Genomic DNA, 17,523 nt, shown 5'->3' with positions numbered 1-17,523 from the left:
TTGAAGCATAATTTTTTGTTGCGTTAGCAGTTTGTTTACCTGTTCAAGTGACACCATTTCGTCACCAGGTTTAGCCTCTGCTCTTGCAGTTGCCATTGCAGGAACCCGGCCAAAGGCTAGTGATATAGCTAGTCCTTGTGCTTTAGCTTGTCCGTAGATCACTGGAGCTAGAGCTGTCTGGGGATGGCTGGAGCTATAGCTCCCTCAAGCCTAAAACTCAGTTTTCAGACAAGTATGGTGATGGCTTTGGAGCAGAAAAGCAGACAATGAGGAACGGTTTTGTACTTAATATGAGCCAATGCTACTAAGGTTTTTTTTTTTTAGGTACGTCTTTACAAACATTAAGCATCTAAAGAGTGGACTGTTTACCTCCCAGAAGCTGAACTTCCGCTCCATAAAGTGTTTGGGGTGATGTGCTGAGGTAGATCAGTTTGGGTCTCTACTGAAACCAAATATAATACATGTTCCCAGTATGCCCTAAATTAATTGCTGCAGCCTGTGATTGGTTTTTCTTATTTCATTTTTTGTAGTTATTGCACATTTTCACTATTGCATCTATGAAAAACATGTGGAGAGCACATCTGTTTGTTGACAGATTCTCCCACCAGCCAGGGATCTATTAGCCTCGTGAGACCATCCTGATCTCGCGAGCTTTCAAGATTTCACTCGCTAATCAGTCTGGAGACTCTCCGTCGAAGAAAATTTGGAGCCGTTCACCAAACGAACGTCCAATCAGCGTTGGCTTGGAGGCGGGTTGAGGTGTGACGCAACGAGAAGCGTGACAGTTCAGTCTAAAGAACATGGCGGCTTCAGCCGATGAAACTAGCGTTAGCGTGGCTATCGAGCAAGTTTTATCGGAATTACGGAGTATTTCTTCACTGAAAGAAGAGCAAAACACTGCTCTGGAGGCTTTTCTCAGAGGAAAAGATGTTTTTGCTCTTCTCTCGACTGGTTTCAGCAAGAGCAGCCTGGCTGTTAGTACGTCATATGCTTCATTGATCTGATTGGTTTATTTGGCGCGTCTATCACCAACATAGGCCAATCAGCTAACCAGTATTTTCGCCCCTTCCCAAAATTACTTCAACGGAAGGTTTCCAGATGGATATGCGAGCAAATCCATCTGGCGGAGTCAGGTTAGGGATCTATGCGCCCCCTCCAGATTTACCCTCCTGGCTACCTCCCTAACATTGTTCTTATTTGGACCGTTTTAGGTGAATAGTCCTGTTTTTCTAGGTTGTTGTTTTTTTAAATTGGGCAATGCTCTTTCAGTTTTCAGATGATGGATTAAACATAGATAGTCTGATATTTGTTATGCAGCCTAACCCCAGTGGCGGCTGGTGAAAAATATTTTTGGTGGGGCTGATATAGCCTAGTGTATGTCTCCAACTAATCCGGAATAAGAATTCAAATAAACAATTGGACAATACATACAATTTAACAGTAATGATTTAATTTACTATATAATAACAGTAACAGTGATGATTTGGGTCACTGTGACAGGGTTCTTTGGCCTCCAAGAATCCAGTCTCAGTCGGGTTACCGGTGTTGGTGATTTATTGAGCTCAAAAACTCAAAACAGGGTGCAAAAGAAACTAAACATACAAGATACTCTGGGCCTCAGCCTCCCTCCAGTTACCAGCAATGTAACAAAGAAACAGAAAACAAAAATTGCAGCTTTTCTTCCCACAGCCCTCATTAAATAGTTTAAGCCCCTCACATCAGGCTCTCTTATTTCTGATTTCTTCTCATTAATCAGTTTTGTCCATATATTACCTCCACAAACAATTGATGTACAAAAACAAATAATTTTTACAACTTAATTCTTTTACACAGATTCATTGACTTATTCAATTACACCAAACTGGGTTTGAACCCAGCAAAGACGCAGCCAGACTGAAGATGACAAGTCCCCGTAGCATAAACACGTACACACCCACACACACACACACACACACACACACGGCTAACCCCACTGAAATATTAAGTGTGCACCCTCAATACGCCAGCAGGTAACCAGGAACAGCTTGTGTGTTTTAAGTTCATGGAGCTACTGGTCTCAGCGCGAGTGTATTGGTCCTCACAAACACAGTATAACAGGAATGTGTGTGTGGCGCGCAAAGTTAGAGAGGTTGTTTTAAGCGACGAGGTGGATTCGTCACAGTCACAATAAACATTACATGAAATGTTCATATCCTACAACAGGGATATTCTTCTGGCAAACGGGTAGATAAATAAGGATCTCACCGAATTTGGTGGAAGCTGCATCTCGGTCGTTACATTCGCCATCTTCCCTCTAACTGTCTGCACCTGCGCTTGGGTTCAGAAGCCTGTTAAAGCGCAGTATTTTCAGCGCCCCAAGACCATAAAGTTCCGAGACGCTGATTGGCCATTAAATTCACCTAGCAATAGTACATGATTGACAGATTCTCTGCAAATGTGGGTCAGTCTGATCAGCGCCCCCAGAACAGAGACGGTAGGAGTCTGTCTGTGGAAATCCACAAATTAATGACAGTAGATAGGGAAATGTAGTTTATATAATTTGTTAAAACTGAAATTTATGAGTTAATTTCTAAAAATATATTTTACGTTTCTCTCTTCTTATCAGGGAGGGCGGTGCCCCAGCGCCCCCTATGGGCCGGCCGCCACTGCCTAACCCTGCTTTCAACTTCTAAACAACTTCATCCATGACCTACCTGCTGGGTTCTTGGTCTTCAGGATGCTCTTCACCACAGTTCTCTAAGATCATTTTCTTAGATTATTGTTAATCTAGCACTTGAAATGAAAAGCCACAGGGTTCCTGAATGATGAATTAATTTGCAAGGCCTTTTACTAGTAAGGAAAACAGCAATGATCTTTAAAGATCATTGCTGTGTCTTCTTGTTTTTCTCCACTCTAATAGATGTTCCTCTCTGTTTTGGTCAGACACCGTTATCCGAATTCTTCTTGTTGGACTTTTGAGCCAACCGTGAGCTGTGATTGACGATTCAGGGCTCTCGTGACATGATGTCTGTTTCCTCCTCTTTGCTCTCTCCTTCTATGACAAAAGGAGGGGTACATAGAGACCTTACATGGTGTGTTTGTGTTTGGCTGTTAGATTCAAGCACCTCAAACATTTATCAACATACAAGGAATGAGAGACAAGAACATCAGATCATTTTTCTTGCAACTCGAACAGAACGGACAGAGATGTGTTCAGTTAAAATCTCCTACCGCTCTCAAACACACTCTGCCGAATTCTTTATTTTTATTTCAATAAAGGAGGTCCCTACTTACATGAATGTTGATGATCTAAAGGGAGGGGACAAACAGCAGCAACACTATCTTTGTGACAGATTTACACAAGAATAAGCACTTTAAAAGGCATGCTATCTATCTATTTCACCCTTGTCAAGAGTGAGGAGACAACTGCTCTCTGTCAACCCCACTTTAACTCCCTGCATAACATTCCAACATGGAGACTGGTCCAAGATTTCTCCAAGATCGCTCCGTTTCAACAGCTCAACACAGAAAATAGCACCAGGCCATAGCAATTTTAAGGGAAACAAATAGATATTCAGTATAAAGGCTATTGTAAAAATGATTAAATATGAAATAACATTATATACCGGTACTAGATTTGGTCCAACAGGCTGTGAGGATGATTAAAAGTCTGTTTCTTTGCCGAGCTCCTGTGTTTGATTCTCTGGGTTTTCAATTTTGTTTTCAACCTTGGCAAAGAGCTGTGTGGAGGAAAAGAAAAAAAATAAAGTTAACGTAGTGAAAAATAAATGTTAAAGGTTTCCTTTTGGCTTTTCCTTCTTCTTCCTTTTTTTTTTTGATTGTAAAGTGAACTTCACTCATGAGAATCCAGGGTAGAATAAAGATAAAAGCCAATGTAATGATATAAATAACGTGCTGCTGTCATTTTGCACTTCTCTGATGATGCTGCTATTTTAAAATATCCATTAATGTAAAAATGTCCATAGCAGTATATTGGTTATTTTATTCTCCAAGTGCACACAGTTTGATATTGTTAAATCACTTTACATTATGTTTTTTATTGTCTATATTTTAACTCTTCCCTATTATGTTATTCTTACACATTTTTATAAGGTCCACATTTGTTTTGCTATTTTCAATAATCTTTCTGCTGCTGTAAATTTGCCCATTGTGGGACAATAAAGAGATTTTTAATTCTATTGTATAAAATGGGTAGAAAGATATAAGTAAATCTAAACAATGTATGTATAAAAAATATATCTGCAAAATCTCTAATATTCAACAACAAAAAATACTTCGTTAAGTAAATTGTGCAAAACAGCAATAAAAAATTTAAATCATATCAGATTTATAATCCCCTGCAGATATATTAGAATCTGTCCTTAAATTACAGCCAAACCCATTTACACAGTAACAGATAAAAACCTTTAGATAAATTAAACATCACCACCACATATCTGACTCAATAACCATTAAAACAACTATTTCCATTCATTTCAGACGGAACTATTCACATACTTGTATTATATTAAACTGAACTTCCAATATTCACCACTGTTCGGTGCCAAGTACCATTTCCTCTGATCACAGAGCAGCCGGCTTGCTTTGTCTTGCAATGAATCCTGGGATATCCAAGGATAGATACATCGGTGGTGTCATATCCGATCCGTCCTGGAAACACGATCCATTCTGCGCATGCGCCATCAGCTCATTTGCGCATGCACATCCAGATATACTTCCACGTCATCCTCGATTTTATTTTGTTGAATATACCTAAATGACGTTTTCCCTTCCCAAAAACATTAATCATGCATTTCTTGAGAAAATAAATGCCTTAAAATCCTTTCTGTTTTATCACTCGTCTGCCCGATCTGCACCTGAAATGGGATCCTACCTTAATTCCGGGAGCTAACTTTTTTGGCTTAGGATTTAAAAATAAATCTAGTGTTTTTGACTTTTTGTTTTGTTTTAACCTTATGCTATATAGTGTGTAATCTAAAGAAAGAAACAACTAAAATGCAGATAAACATGGTTTAATCATATTTCGCTGGTCTGATGATGACATCAGAGAAGCAGTTTAACGAAGAAATATGAAAAGCATAAAAATTGTCTCACAAAAGTCATAAAACATTTTTACAGATGTGGAATACTATTCTTTAGTGAGTTAAGGATAGAAATAAGTAATTTTAGTACGATAATTACATTATTTATGGACACCCAGATATATATCTGTTCGCGCATCCACAGAACGGATCATGTTTCCGGGACAGATCGGGTAGTGACAGGACCCATTCTTCAAATCGAGCAAAGAAAGTAGGACGCATTTGTCTTGGAATCCGACCAGACCTCGGCGCCGCGCTATGACGTAATCAGCCTTCGAATCTGGCCTTCGGAGGACGCATCCCATGAATTCGAACAGAGCAAGTGTATGAGAAGAAAAGAAAGGCCTCAGACGAGGCAGATATATCCCAGAATGCTTTGCACGGAGGGCTCTCCGCGCAAAGCATTATGCGATTTGCTGTCACAGTGGCCCGCTGTCACCATAGGCTGTCGCTACTCGACAACTGAGACTAATAACAAAGATGCCACAGGCACCGCGCAGTGGAGGAGGAGTTACGTGACCAACAGGGAGCAAAAACTAGTGATCTGCCTTTACGTCAGGTAACTGAGTTCACTATAAAGTCCACTATATAGTCCACGCTCTATAGAGCGATTGAGGGATTTGGAGGTTAGGGCAAACATTTGGACACAGTAAGCTTGTATGAGCAACTTTGTGTTGTGCATGTGCGTTTTTTTGAATGGAGAAGACAGGTTCGCACAAATCCTCCACAATCCCTTTAAGCAGTTCACACAGCTTTTACACTTTACCCATCAATACTTATCTACAGAAAATGGAACAAATAAAGAGGCAGTGATGAAACCAGCCTACATTCTTGAACAAACTGTAACATGAGAAGAATTTCAAAACAATATCACCATGACAATGCTGTAAAAAAAAAAAAAACAGCCTCTGGAAATGGACATTTCCGGAAAAATGGACCAGTACTTCCTGCTTGAGTGTCAACCATTGTTATACCTCATACATTTAATGGGGATGATAACAAATCCAGCCTAGTCTGCAACGGTTTTCCTTGTAACTACGGTGAAACTATATATTAAAAACCTTCTAGCTCAACTAAATAAGATACTCGGGCGAAATAACAAGTCTCGTGACCATCAGCAGCTCTCGTCAGATGAGGCGATGCCTCTGCCATTGCGTTATCCGATTTTCCTCAAAGACATTGAAGCAGAGCTGATAACTATCCCACAGCCCATTTCTGTAAATGGAAATCAGTATTCCTGATGTCAGAAACTACATCTTACCTCATCCCTTTTCATCTTTAGGTCCTTTCCCTCAGGATCCTCTTGTAAGATCTGTATTTTCAGCTCACACTCTGTGAGAAGCTCCAGCACAAACTGATCTGAATCTGGATGGACTTTAATAGATTTGTCCTCAGGCTAAAAGACACAAAGCAGAAAAAGAAGCTAAATAAGCTTCACTGTCAACAGCAGTGTTGACATAAAGGTGAATTCCATCTGTTATTTACAAGTTTGATGTGCTGCAGTTTCTCTGCCAGGTTTCCAAGCTGAACTTTGATGGAGCTAAGGGTCTTCTTAAGCCCGGCCAGGCGTTCCGCAGCTGCATCGCGACTCTGCTGCTGAATCTGCAGCTGATGCTCGCTTTTCTCCAACATCTTCATGTCACTATTGAAACCAGACAGAAAACTAAAGCAGAGCACTTAGCAAGGCCTTAAGGCATATGGTCCTATCTGGACATGTTCTCCAGATGAAGAGAAATCTAAACAAGCGTATGACTCTTCTGCACCTGGACAGTTTAGCTTCCTCAGAGTATTTCATGTCCTCAAACTGTTGAATTCTGAGCTCCTTCTCTTTCTTCAGCTCCAACAGGACCTCCTCGTTCTCTTGTTTAAGCTTCTCAAAATGCTGATATTTCTCGTCCTGTAAGATAAACTGCTTCACAAACTCGTGTAGGGAGGATGGATGATATAAGGACAGCATGCAGACGTCCCTGTTTTTGTCACATTTACTGTGGTTTTCCACTTTTATACCTGCATATCTGTGCATCCTGTTGCTTCACTTATTCTCCTGAAAGCCTTCTCATAGGGGAAGATGTTGTTCTCTTCTTCCTCAGTGATCTCAGGACGGACTTGCTGGGTGTCAAAGTCCAAATCATCTGGCTGTGTTATTGTCTTTTGAACCTGTAGGAGTCCCAATTCTCATATTATTAATTTTTACAACCAGTTTAATGCTGATTTATGATGTTAAACCCAAGAATGATATATTTTCTATCTCATTGAATGTGTTCAGACAACTAAAATCTGCAGTAAACATTTTTATCGGTGCCACAAAACATTGTGTAATTGGTACACATTTAGGTTTTCAAAAATCCCCTTTTCTTAGCTGCTACTCCAAGCTTATTTGAGTCTAAATCTAAATCAGTGTCTAAGTTTGTCTGATTCAGATTGCAATATAAATATTTCTTTATTGAATAGGTCATTCCTCTAAAGGTGAATCATATTTCCATCCTACATTTTTCTCCGCCCTCTCAGCTTGACTCTTGAGTTCTTCACCCTTGTGCCTCAACCTGGCTATGATTTTCTTCCTCTCATTTTCCTTTTTGGACATCTCCCTCTGCATCTGCTGTAACTCAGCCTGAATGACATCATTACAGAGACACCAGATTAGAAGGATTAACAGCAGCAAACATGGATAAAAATGCTGCAAACATTCAGTAGTTCACCTTTGTAGCTTCTTTGGCGAGCTGAGCATTATTATTTATGATCTGCATATTGTCAAGCTCCTCTCTGTGCTTCTGATTTTCTTCTTCCAAACTGTCGATCTGTTTTCCGTAAGTCACACTCTCCTGCTAAAAGATTAGGAAGGAAGATTGATGTAAGAACATGTGAGAATAAGTAGCAAGAAACAAGGGAAGCGTATAAAAAGTGACAAGATCACATTTTTACTTTTAGGGCTTCATTTGCAGTATAAACACAATAAAACAAAATAAATATTCAAGATGCAATGAACTGTTCACCCACTGGCCACGCCTACCAAGTGATTTTTTTGTTATTTAATTCAATCCACCTGGAACAAGCAGTGCTCCATAAAGCCTAATGGCAGCATCATGTGGAATTTCCTACTTTGACATTTTAATGCTGGTATATTAACCAAAAACTGAATACAGAAATGCTTAAAAAAAAAATCATTCACGATAATTTACTAAAAATAATACAGAATGTTTGACCTTAATGAATTAGTTTTACACTTTTAAAGGGGCGATTCCAAAAACATCAAAAAAAAAAACCCAAAACCCTGGACTTTGTTTCCCAAGATTGAAGACATTTCGCTTCCCATCCAGGAATCTTTTTCAATTCAAAACGTCTGAATTAGCATTGAGTTCCAAGCTTTGTAGAGTAGCCCAACAAAGCCTTGTTTTAGCTTAGAAAACATGCAAATTGAACCAAAAGAACAGGTCCGCCCCTTAGGACTGGGGGGTACTGGCCAGTATCGGGTATTACAGGCTAACAAAGACCTCAACGATTCCCCCTTTCTAAGGGGCGGACCTGCTCTTTGAAATCAACGCTGATTCAACAAAAGCTTCCTGGATGGGAAGCGAAACATCTTCAAACTGGAAACAAAGTCCAGTGGATTGTTTTTCCACTTTTTTGGAATGACTGAGAATCTTCACCAGCATATTCTACATGCGAGATTTTGTCTCTGTTGTCACCTAAGAGTCCTTTCTAAAGATAAAGAACATTGCTCAACCCATTTAATGTACATATTAGTAGAAGCATTCATTCATTTAAACAGCACTAATTTATAAATATTCGCATAGCTTTATCAGCAAGGATGAAAACTTAAATCTGGTCTGTCTTCAGTGATTTATTTGACAAATATATTGATATTGTGCATGACTACTTTCATGTTGGTTTATTTTGATCAGTTTAGATTGACCATGAGATGTTTTTGGCACCTATTAGTTTTCAGCAACCCCTCAGTGCAGATTTGCTCCTGCCTGACCCCCCTATGAACATATTCAGGAACGTCACTGGTCAGGTGACATGCTAATGTAGCCACCTTCGGAAATCCAGTAGCCACTCCAGTAAAAGATTTCCTATAACCACCACTGCTCTGGAACCAAGAAATCCCTCAAATAGAATCTGTCTGAAAGTAGGAATGTTAGGATCCTCAGGCTTGCCCTCCAGAGGGCGCCGAGGATCCTCTTCTGCTCTGTGTTTTTTCCCTTAGGGTTGAGTTACTGTGGGGGTCTGGAGACTACCCTCTGCCTCCAGCAGAGTGCGCCGTGGGTCTTCTGGAGCTGGAACCTTCCTGCAAACCTGTTGCTAATCCTCTCATCAGAAGACCTCTCCTATATAAGCTGACTTCAGACCTTGCCTCAACGCCGCAGTGTTGATCTTAGTTGGTTAGCTTCCTGAGCTTCTGTTATAGAAGAATCTTTGTTATCTCTAGTGTGAGATCAGATTCTAACTCTTCCTTGTTTCTGCCTCACAGGAATCCTGTCTCTTCGTGAAAGCTCTGGATGAGCTTAACCTCCTGTCTCCTAGTGAAAGCTCTGGATGAGCTTAACCTCCTGTCTCCTCGTGAAGCTCTGGATGAGCTTAACCTCCTGTCTCTTCGTGAAGCTCTGGAAGAGCTGTCTCTCTGGCAACCTGTCTTTGGCCTGCAGCTCTTGGAGAGTTGCATCACAGGAAACCAATTTCAAGCCTGAAGCTCTAGGAGACCTAACCTGCTAATCTGCCCTGGTGAGCCAACCCCAGATTCCTAAGTGGTTGAAACCTGAAGACTTCTATGTGGAGTTTCCCTAGAGGTTCCCCTGTGGATTTTCCCCTGTTGTTCCCTAACCCAAAGATTCCTACGTCGTTGAAACCTGAAGACTTCTGTGTGGAGTTTCCCTGGAGGTTCCTACGTGGAATCAGTTTCTAGAGTCCTTCGTGTTTTCCCCTGTTGTTCTCTGCAGTGAGCTGGAAGCTCAAATCCAGGACTGCCACGCTAAGCCTGAAGCTAGAAGCTTAGCCTCTCATGAACTCTGCTAACCAACAGTCTCCAGTCCCAGTCAAGACTCCAGTGAACCAGCCCCTGACCAATTCCAGTCCCAGTGCTTTAACCTTGTGTTCAGAACTTTAATAAACTCTTTGAACTTTTACCCAGTTTTCCCGTGTGTGTTCTGCATATTGGGCTTAAACTTAGAACCCATCATGACAAGGAAGTTATGTAAAATAGTTCACACTGTAAAGGGCTGGTTATACTCCCTGCAGCGATGCCTAAAACCAAAGGTGATTGTGCCTTTATTCTAAAATGTATTTTAATTGAAACATTTATCTAATTCTATTTTTATGTGTTTATGTATTTTAGCCTTTAGCTTTTATCTTATGTTCCTTAACTGTGATTCCTGTACAGCACTTTGGTCAAACCCGGTTGTTTTAAATGTGCTTCATAAAGAATGTTTGAGTTGAGTCGCAGTGAGCTTGTCGCAGATAGTTTTGATTTATGCCCAATATTGAAGCGTGGTCTGTGCTATGTTATTCCACGCCACAACGCAAGAGGGACAAGAACTAGCTGTGGGTCTAGATATGGCCGAGGCGGTGAGGAAGTAGGGGCAAGTTTGTGAGACAACAGAGGGCGAAAAAAGTCGGGGATCCAGGTGGAAAAAGGGTCCCAGCATTCTCGCGCATCTTACACTTCTAGCTGGTCCATCTTCACGTGTCGTTTCCCACAATGGCGGTCATACAAGGAAAACAAGCCGGTAAGGTACAAAACAGGAAATACGCATAGTGTAGAGCAGATGTAGATTGACCAATCAGAGGCCTCCTGTCTGTGGTCACCTATAATTTTGGAGAGGTGCACCTCTCTCTGCGACACACAACGGAGTTAACCTGGTTTCTGAGTATAAATCAGCCTTAACTCATCATGCCCCGATCTAAAGAATTCATCATAAATGAGAAACAAAGTTGTCCTCATGTTTAGGCTGTTTATCACATTTGAAATGTGCAATAATTATTTGATAAAGATTTGTTTATAGAAGTATTTTTTATATATGAGTATCTATCACTGACAGCTAAAAAAATCTTTCAGTTATGATGGATTGAGGGGGAATTTAGTTGTGAATCCTGGGCCAAATAATTTCTTACATAGGGTCAGGTTAGTCTGACTACTTTTTTTTACCTACAGTGTGTTTTTCAGACAGTAATACCAAACAGTGGAAAAAATTACATACTGCCACTAAATAGAGGTCAAATAAAGGATTTGGTAAAAAGGGTGTATTGCCAACCTACCTGTAGGTGACTTTTGATTTTCAGATAGTTTAGGTTGATCTTTTCAGCCTCATGATATTTGACCTGAAATTTCTCCAGTCGGTTCTCCAAAGCTCGTAATTTCTAGAGACATATCCACAAATAAGAACAAGAACTGCTTGTAGATTTAAATAATATATTAAAAATATACAGTAACTGTAATATGACTTTATTCAAAATGAATACGGAGCAGAACATTGCAAAATTTTGTTGATCAGGCTTAGAAAAAAATACATTTTCAGCCTGTTGGACTGAGCCTCACTGTGATGCTCAGCCTAGACACTGAAAACATTGCTGAAGTTAGTAAAAGAAATGGACAAAGTATTTGGAGGCAATGGAAGGTCAAACAATGGGAAGAATAATGTTCGGCAGCAGTATTGCCACTGAATAATTTCCTAATGCTGTGCAGCCAAAATGGCCATTTCAGTCAATTAAAAATCAATATTTATTGCCAGAGAGTCTTCAGCTGGACATATTTTTAAAGATCAGGGGGTTAGCTACCATTGCTTCTTCTTCTTTCTCACAAGTGAGCTGTTTCTTTATCTTCTCTTCTTCCATCTTCAGTTCATCCAGTTGCTGCTGGTAGGTTTGGGTGGTGTGTTTTATGGCATTGAGGCGCCGTTTTTTGAACAGCACCTTATATTCTCGTTCGACGAATGCATCCTGAGAAAACAGGGCAATTTTGGATGGAGCAAGACATTGCAGGCAAATAAATGCACCTTTTCCACTGACTATACTTGCCTTGTCTCTTCTCCACCCCAAAAATTTCAAACGTTTCCATTAATGCTTTCTTGTATAAGCCTTTTTTTGGTCCCGTTCATCTCTGATTGTACCTACTGTAAAAGCAGTAATGGAAACGTTTGAAAGTTTGTGAGTAGAGCCAATCCAAGTGGATCCAGGGGAACAGGGCCAAAACGAACGTACAAATTGAAACAGTCAACACTTCTCGCATTTTGGGATAATCCTGATAACATTATCTATTAAACATATTAATTTATTTGTTTGTGTAAAATCTCTGCTTCTCACCTCTCCCAACAAGGTGAGGGAGGCTTCTTTTTCTGAGTCCTTCTGTTTTAAGGCCACTTCGATGACATGTTTCTCCCCCTAGTTCAAACCACACAGGAAAAAAAAAAAATTGTTTTACACTGTTTATACAATTCCTTGTATAAGTATTAACAATAACTAAACTTTATAGATCTCACATTGGAGAAATTTAACTCTACATCTAACCCGTCCCCATGGGGAGCAGTAGGCTGCCATTGTGTGGCGCCCAGAGAGCAGTCTAGGTTTAAGGGTCTTGCTCAGAGACCCAGAATGCTAACCTGACTCCGTCAGATGGATTTGCTCCGCATATCCATCTGGAAACCTTCTGTTGAAGTAATTTTGGGAAGGGGCGAAAATACTGGTTAGCTGATTGGCCTATGTTGGTGATAGACGGGCCAAATAAACCAATCAGATCAACGAAGCATATGACGTACTAACAGAGCGACGACGAAGAGGAGTCAATTGATAGATCAAACTCTTGCCGAAACCAGTCGGGAGAAGAGCAAAAACATCTTTTCCTCTGAGAAAAGCCTCCAGAGCAGTGTTTTGCTCTTCTTTCAGTGAAGAAATACTCTGTAATTCTGATAAAACTTGCTCGATAGCCACGCTAACGCTAGTTTCATCGGCTAAAGCCGCCATGTTCTTTAGACTGAATTGTCGCGCTTCTCGTTGCGTCACACCTCAACCCGCCTCAAAGCTAACGCTGATTTGACGTTCGTTTGATGAACGGCTCCAAATTTTCTTTAACGGAGAGTCTCCAGACTGATCTGCGAGTGAAACCTTGAAAGCTCGCGAGATCAGGATGGTCTCACGAGGCTAGCATAATGCAGGGTGTGGGGATCGAATCGGGTACTTGCCACCTTTTCAGAGCACAAGCAAACTGCTCTAACCACTAGGCCAACACTCCCCCAAGTCTTTTAACAATTTGACAAGCTCCAACCACAAACTGGGTAATTTTATGTGTGTAAAAGGTTTAATATAACACATTTATCAGCCTTAAGCATCTAAAGACATGTAGACATCACCCTCTGGAAGATAGCTTGGTTCATCGAGTTTAAAGTCATTCCACAGGTGAGTATAGATCATAGCTTTGTCTTGGGCAAACTCAATACTGATTCATTAGTAGGTTTTTCATTTGCCTTTATTATGTCACTGCAATGTCATTCTCTCTTTGTTTTTTCTTTTCTTATTTTCCTATCATGTAAAGGACTTTAAATTGTCTTGTTACTGACATGTGCAATAAAAATACTTAGCTTGCCTTGCCTTTAACATACCTCGGAGGTGTTTACAGAAACACTGAAGTGATATTGAGATCAGACTAAGATTGTCCCTGTTAATTAATTACACAGCTAAAGGGAACAGATAGGTTATTTCCTTTCCACTGTTTAATTGTGCACATGTTGTTGGTTTATTACAAAAAACACACAAAACAATCACTTGCATTTGTGGTTGTAACCTAACAAAAATATAGAAGATGGTTCAAGAGGCATGGATTCTTTTGCAAGGTCTTGCAAATAAAACTGAAATCAAATGCCGACATAGAGCTTCTACAGTAAGTATGTTAAAATTAGTACAATTTAAACAAATGTATAAAACCAGGCGCGGCTCTAGACGGGCCAACAGGAGCCAATGCCGCTGTAGAACTGGTCCTGGCCCCTGTTATGAGAGCTGCACTGAAAGCATAGAGTACAAAAAATGTAATATAAGTACTTTTTTTCTTGAAATAAGTATCTCTTCCATTGATTTGGAGCAGGTAGGTAAGACAATTAATTAATGGTTTGATGACCATGATTTACATTTAAAATAGGTAGTAGATAAAGGGGTTGTACAATGACATAGACTTGCACAATAAGCAGGTGAGGGGATGGTGTGTGGCCCCAGTGGCCTAATGGATAAGGCACTGGCCTCCTAAGCCAGGGATTGTGGGTTCGAGTCCCATCTGGGGTGAAACTTTTATGGAAAGCTGCCGTTAGCCCCTCACTGCTCCCCGAGTGCTGTGCAATGGCAGCCCAGTGCTGATGGGTTAAATGCAGAACTCCTTTTGTTGCTCTGTACGTTTGACAATGTGCTGACAATAAAGTTGACAAAAAGAAAAGATGTCTCACCCCTTGCTCACTCTGGCTCCGGTGCGGTTACCGAGCCGACGGAGACCGCAACTCCCGCACACCCCCTCGCACGCCGCCCTTTTGACTACGGTGCGGTGCGGCTCTGCGGCTCCGGCAACAGGTCCGGAGATTTAACTCGCGAGAACAGAAGTTCACTTGAGTTCATGTAACTTCATGCGATAACACGGCCCAAATAAGGATATTTGCGAGAGCTTGTTGCGGAGGGCTCCGGCACGCCGCAAGGGTAGCTTTCTTGCTAAAGAACAAATATACGACATATCATCTTTACCTGATTAGTTAAAGGACAAATACACTTTGTTTGGATCAGTTTTTGCTGTTTTCTACTAAATAAAATTTTAATGATATTGGCTGAAATAAGAGACAGCAACAAGTTTCCATCCAGATAATAATGTAAAAAATAAATTAGCTTTTTTTTTACCAAGAGGTAATTGGAGAAATTAGCTTTGCATTTGAACTTAGGGGTAGTGGCTGCCAGAGCACTGTGGGGTTAAGGGTCTTGCCAGAGTGGCTGAGGGCTTGAATACAGAACCTCAAACAGCAAGGTCTATATCTGGACCTCTAGATCACCCCTCCCCATAAAACTGTACCACCCCAGATGGGACTTGAACCCACAATCCCTGGCTTAGGAGGCCAGTGCCTTATCCATTAGGCCACTGGGGCCACATGTACAGGCATTTGTGTTCTTCTTTTGTCCTTTATATCCTTTTCGTTTTGAGGACATACATAATGGTGTCAATGAGTCATCCATCCATCCAACCATTATCTGACACGCTTGTACCGAGTGGGGTCACAAGGGGTGTTAGTGCCTATCTCCAGCTGTCAATGGGCGAGGGTCGGGGTACACCCAATCGCAGTGTCAATGAGTCATGCAAATGGCTATTTTCTCACTGCACTGGCGTACTATTCTACTTACTTTGAGGAGAATCTTCTTGAAAAAAAGATAGATAAACTAACAGGATCTGCTCTTAGCTGGAAAATCAATCTCAAAGATTCTCTAAGATTGTAATTCTTGGTTAGATGGACAACTTTTGCTGTGTGTAACTGATTTGCCCCTTTGATCAATTGAATATTTCACCTTCACAATTAACTTTAACAATTATTTACAAACAGTAGTCACCTTTAAGCTTCAGTCAAATTAAGATACAAAAAAAGTTTTCATTTGTTATATCAGGAAACTGCAACCTTGGATTTGTGGTTTAAATAATATACTTAAAGTCGTTCTGACTTAAACATAATTAATTCATATTGTCCCAAAAGTTAGAATTTTTTTAAAAATAAAATCATGTCTTAAAATCCTTTTTTTCTCTCCTTATCTTATGCAGACCAGTTAGTTAAACGTCAGCCTGAACACCTAAATTCGGCCAATCATATATCAACGGTCATCTGTCAATCAAATGTTTTCAGTCATAGCATCTTGATTCATGTGTCGCAGCTGATATACGCAACGATTAAAATAAGAAATAAGAATAATTTCCTTTCCCATTGAGTTCCGTCCCAGTGTTCACAGGGATGGACGTCTGTGTCTTCAGCAAGCGTAGAGCTGTGTGATTATGTAGGACGGCCTTACGTAAACATATCACCAGAATGATTGACAATCAGGAGGACCATTTATTTAGATGATCCGCACCCGGTAATAAAAGACCATCCTCTATACCTTTAATGCCATTGAGTTTTTAAATATCTTGTTGTTTTTTTGAAAATGTGTTTTTGAAAATATTGCATTTATTCTTAATCGTGTTCAAAGATTTGTTGATGTGGTTTGGAATTCAGGGCCAAAAAATTTAAATGTAGCCTAAAACTGCCCCTGTATATAACAGAAACAATTATTCGTTGCAAAACAGAGTCTCTGGGGGGTACAGCATAACAATAACCAAACAGCATTTATTCTAAAAAATGTATGAATGTCTGGATAAATGAAGGACTGATGAGTGGGCAGATGCATGCAGACTTACAGCATCTACCAGTTGGCTGTACAGCCTGTCATTCTCCTGTCTCAGCTGGACGATTTGCTCTTGATTCTCCTTCATCTGCAGCTCAGAGCTCTCATATAAGGCAGAACCTTCAATCTCTGGTGGACATATTTGATGATGGCAAAACAAAAATAAAAAGCAAGTAGTTACTCTGATTGATCAAGTTGCAAAAACTCAGATAAAAACAAGAAAGCAACGGAATCACCGGGGAAGAATTAGTATACTTCCCATTAAAATATCTGGGCTTTTTTAACTGATATACTGAACCCATAACCAGACCTACCCAGGACACAAAAGTCGGTTAAGTTGTCGCTGGTGGACGATTCTCCTCCGTGGTGAAGTAACGCCATGTTGTTAAACACAGCCAGTAAAATTAATCCACATTTCCTCTCTCCTTCAGTTGCCTATCTGGTTGCTTAGCAACGTGTACACTCAACCGGCGTTCCTTTTTTTTTTTTTTCCAACTTTATTTATACAAAGACAAAGCACAAATAATAAAGATACAGGATAAGGTATGCAAAAACAGTTTGTTTTTTTAACCTAATGTGCCTAACGGACCCAGTAGATAATTTTTTTATGCTTAAAACGACGACAACAACAAAAAAAATTAAATAAAAAATGTCAGCTGATCCTGAGAGAGGGCCCTATATGTCCACAGCGGTGCTACTGCACCCTCTGCTGGTGGGAATAAGAACAGCAACTAAAATGTATGCCTTAGTTTTATAATACAAAAAATAAAAATAAGAATCTGAGGTCGGCTTGAGGAAAAAGGGAAATTGCGATGAACAGTGGTGAATATTGAAAGTGCAGTTTTATATGATACAACTCTGTGAAGAATTTTGTATCAAATTAATGAATAGAATAGAATAGAAAATCCCATTATTGTCCTACAATGGGGATATTCTGGTGTTTACAGCAGCAAAAAGATTATAGAACTAATGGTCAAACAAACATGAACCTTAGAAAAATGTATAAAAATACATAACAGCGAAGAATTACCGGTAAGATAAACAATAGAATACTGTACTGTCA

General features: G+C 40.1%; 1 protein-coding gene and 2 non-coding genes across 6 annotated transcripts; 1 reads left to right on the top strand and 2 right to left on the bottom strand.

Annotated features, from left to right (window-relative positions):
* Positions 1-3,151: 3,151 nt before the first annotated feature.
* Positions 3,152-16,917, bottom strand: odad3 (outer dynein arm docking complex subunit 3). 4 transcript variants are annotated; one of them, XM_038296954.1, is made up of 12 exons: positions 16,775-16,917; positions 16,474-16,589; positions 12,378-12,455; positions 11,853-12,014; positions 11,334-11,435; positions 7,781-7,906; positions 7,570-7,692; positions 7,089-7,238; positions 6,845-7,005; positions 6,567-6,744; positions 6,343-6,477; positions 3,152-3,719 (listed from the first exon to the last, which is right to left on the bottom strand). In XM_038296954.1, the coding sequence occupies exons 1-12, from the start codon at positions 16,839-16,841 to the stop codon at positions 3,642-3,644; spliced, it is 1,476 nt and encodes a 491-aa protein (XP_038152882.1). In that variant the 5' UTR covers positions 16,842-16,917; the 3' UTR covers positions 3,152-3,641. The 4 variants fall into 4 exon arrangements, with proteins under 4 accessions (XP_038152882.1, XP_038152884.1, XP_038152885.1 ...); XM_038296956.1 differs by having other exon boundaries at positions 6,567-6,723; XM_038296957.1 differs by having other exon boundaries at positions 6,845-6,978.
* trnar-ccu lies at positions 14,270-14,342 on the top strand. The gene has a single exon. It is a non-coding gene; the product is annotated as a tRNA-Arg (tRNA).
* Positions 15,109-15,181, bottom strand: trnar-ccu. The gene has a single exon. It is a non-coding gene; the product is annotated as a tRNA-Arg (tRNA).
* Positions 16,918-17,523: the final 606 nt, after the last annotated feature.

Source organism: Cyprinodon tularosa, unplaced genomic scaffold (genome assembly GCF_016077235.1).
Source record: "Cyprinodon tularosa strain WSP-4 unplaced genomic scaffold, ASM1607723v1 ctg38, whole genome shotgun sequence".
Classification (NCBI taxonomy): domain Eukaryota; kingdom Metazoa; phylum Chordata; class Actinopteri; order Cyprinodontiformes; family Cyprinodontidae; genus Cyprinodon; species Cyprinodon tularosa.
This window is presented reverse-complemented; position numbering and strand designations above follow the sequence as displayed.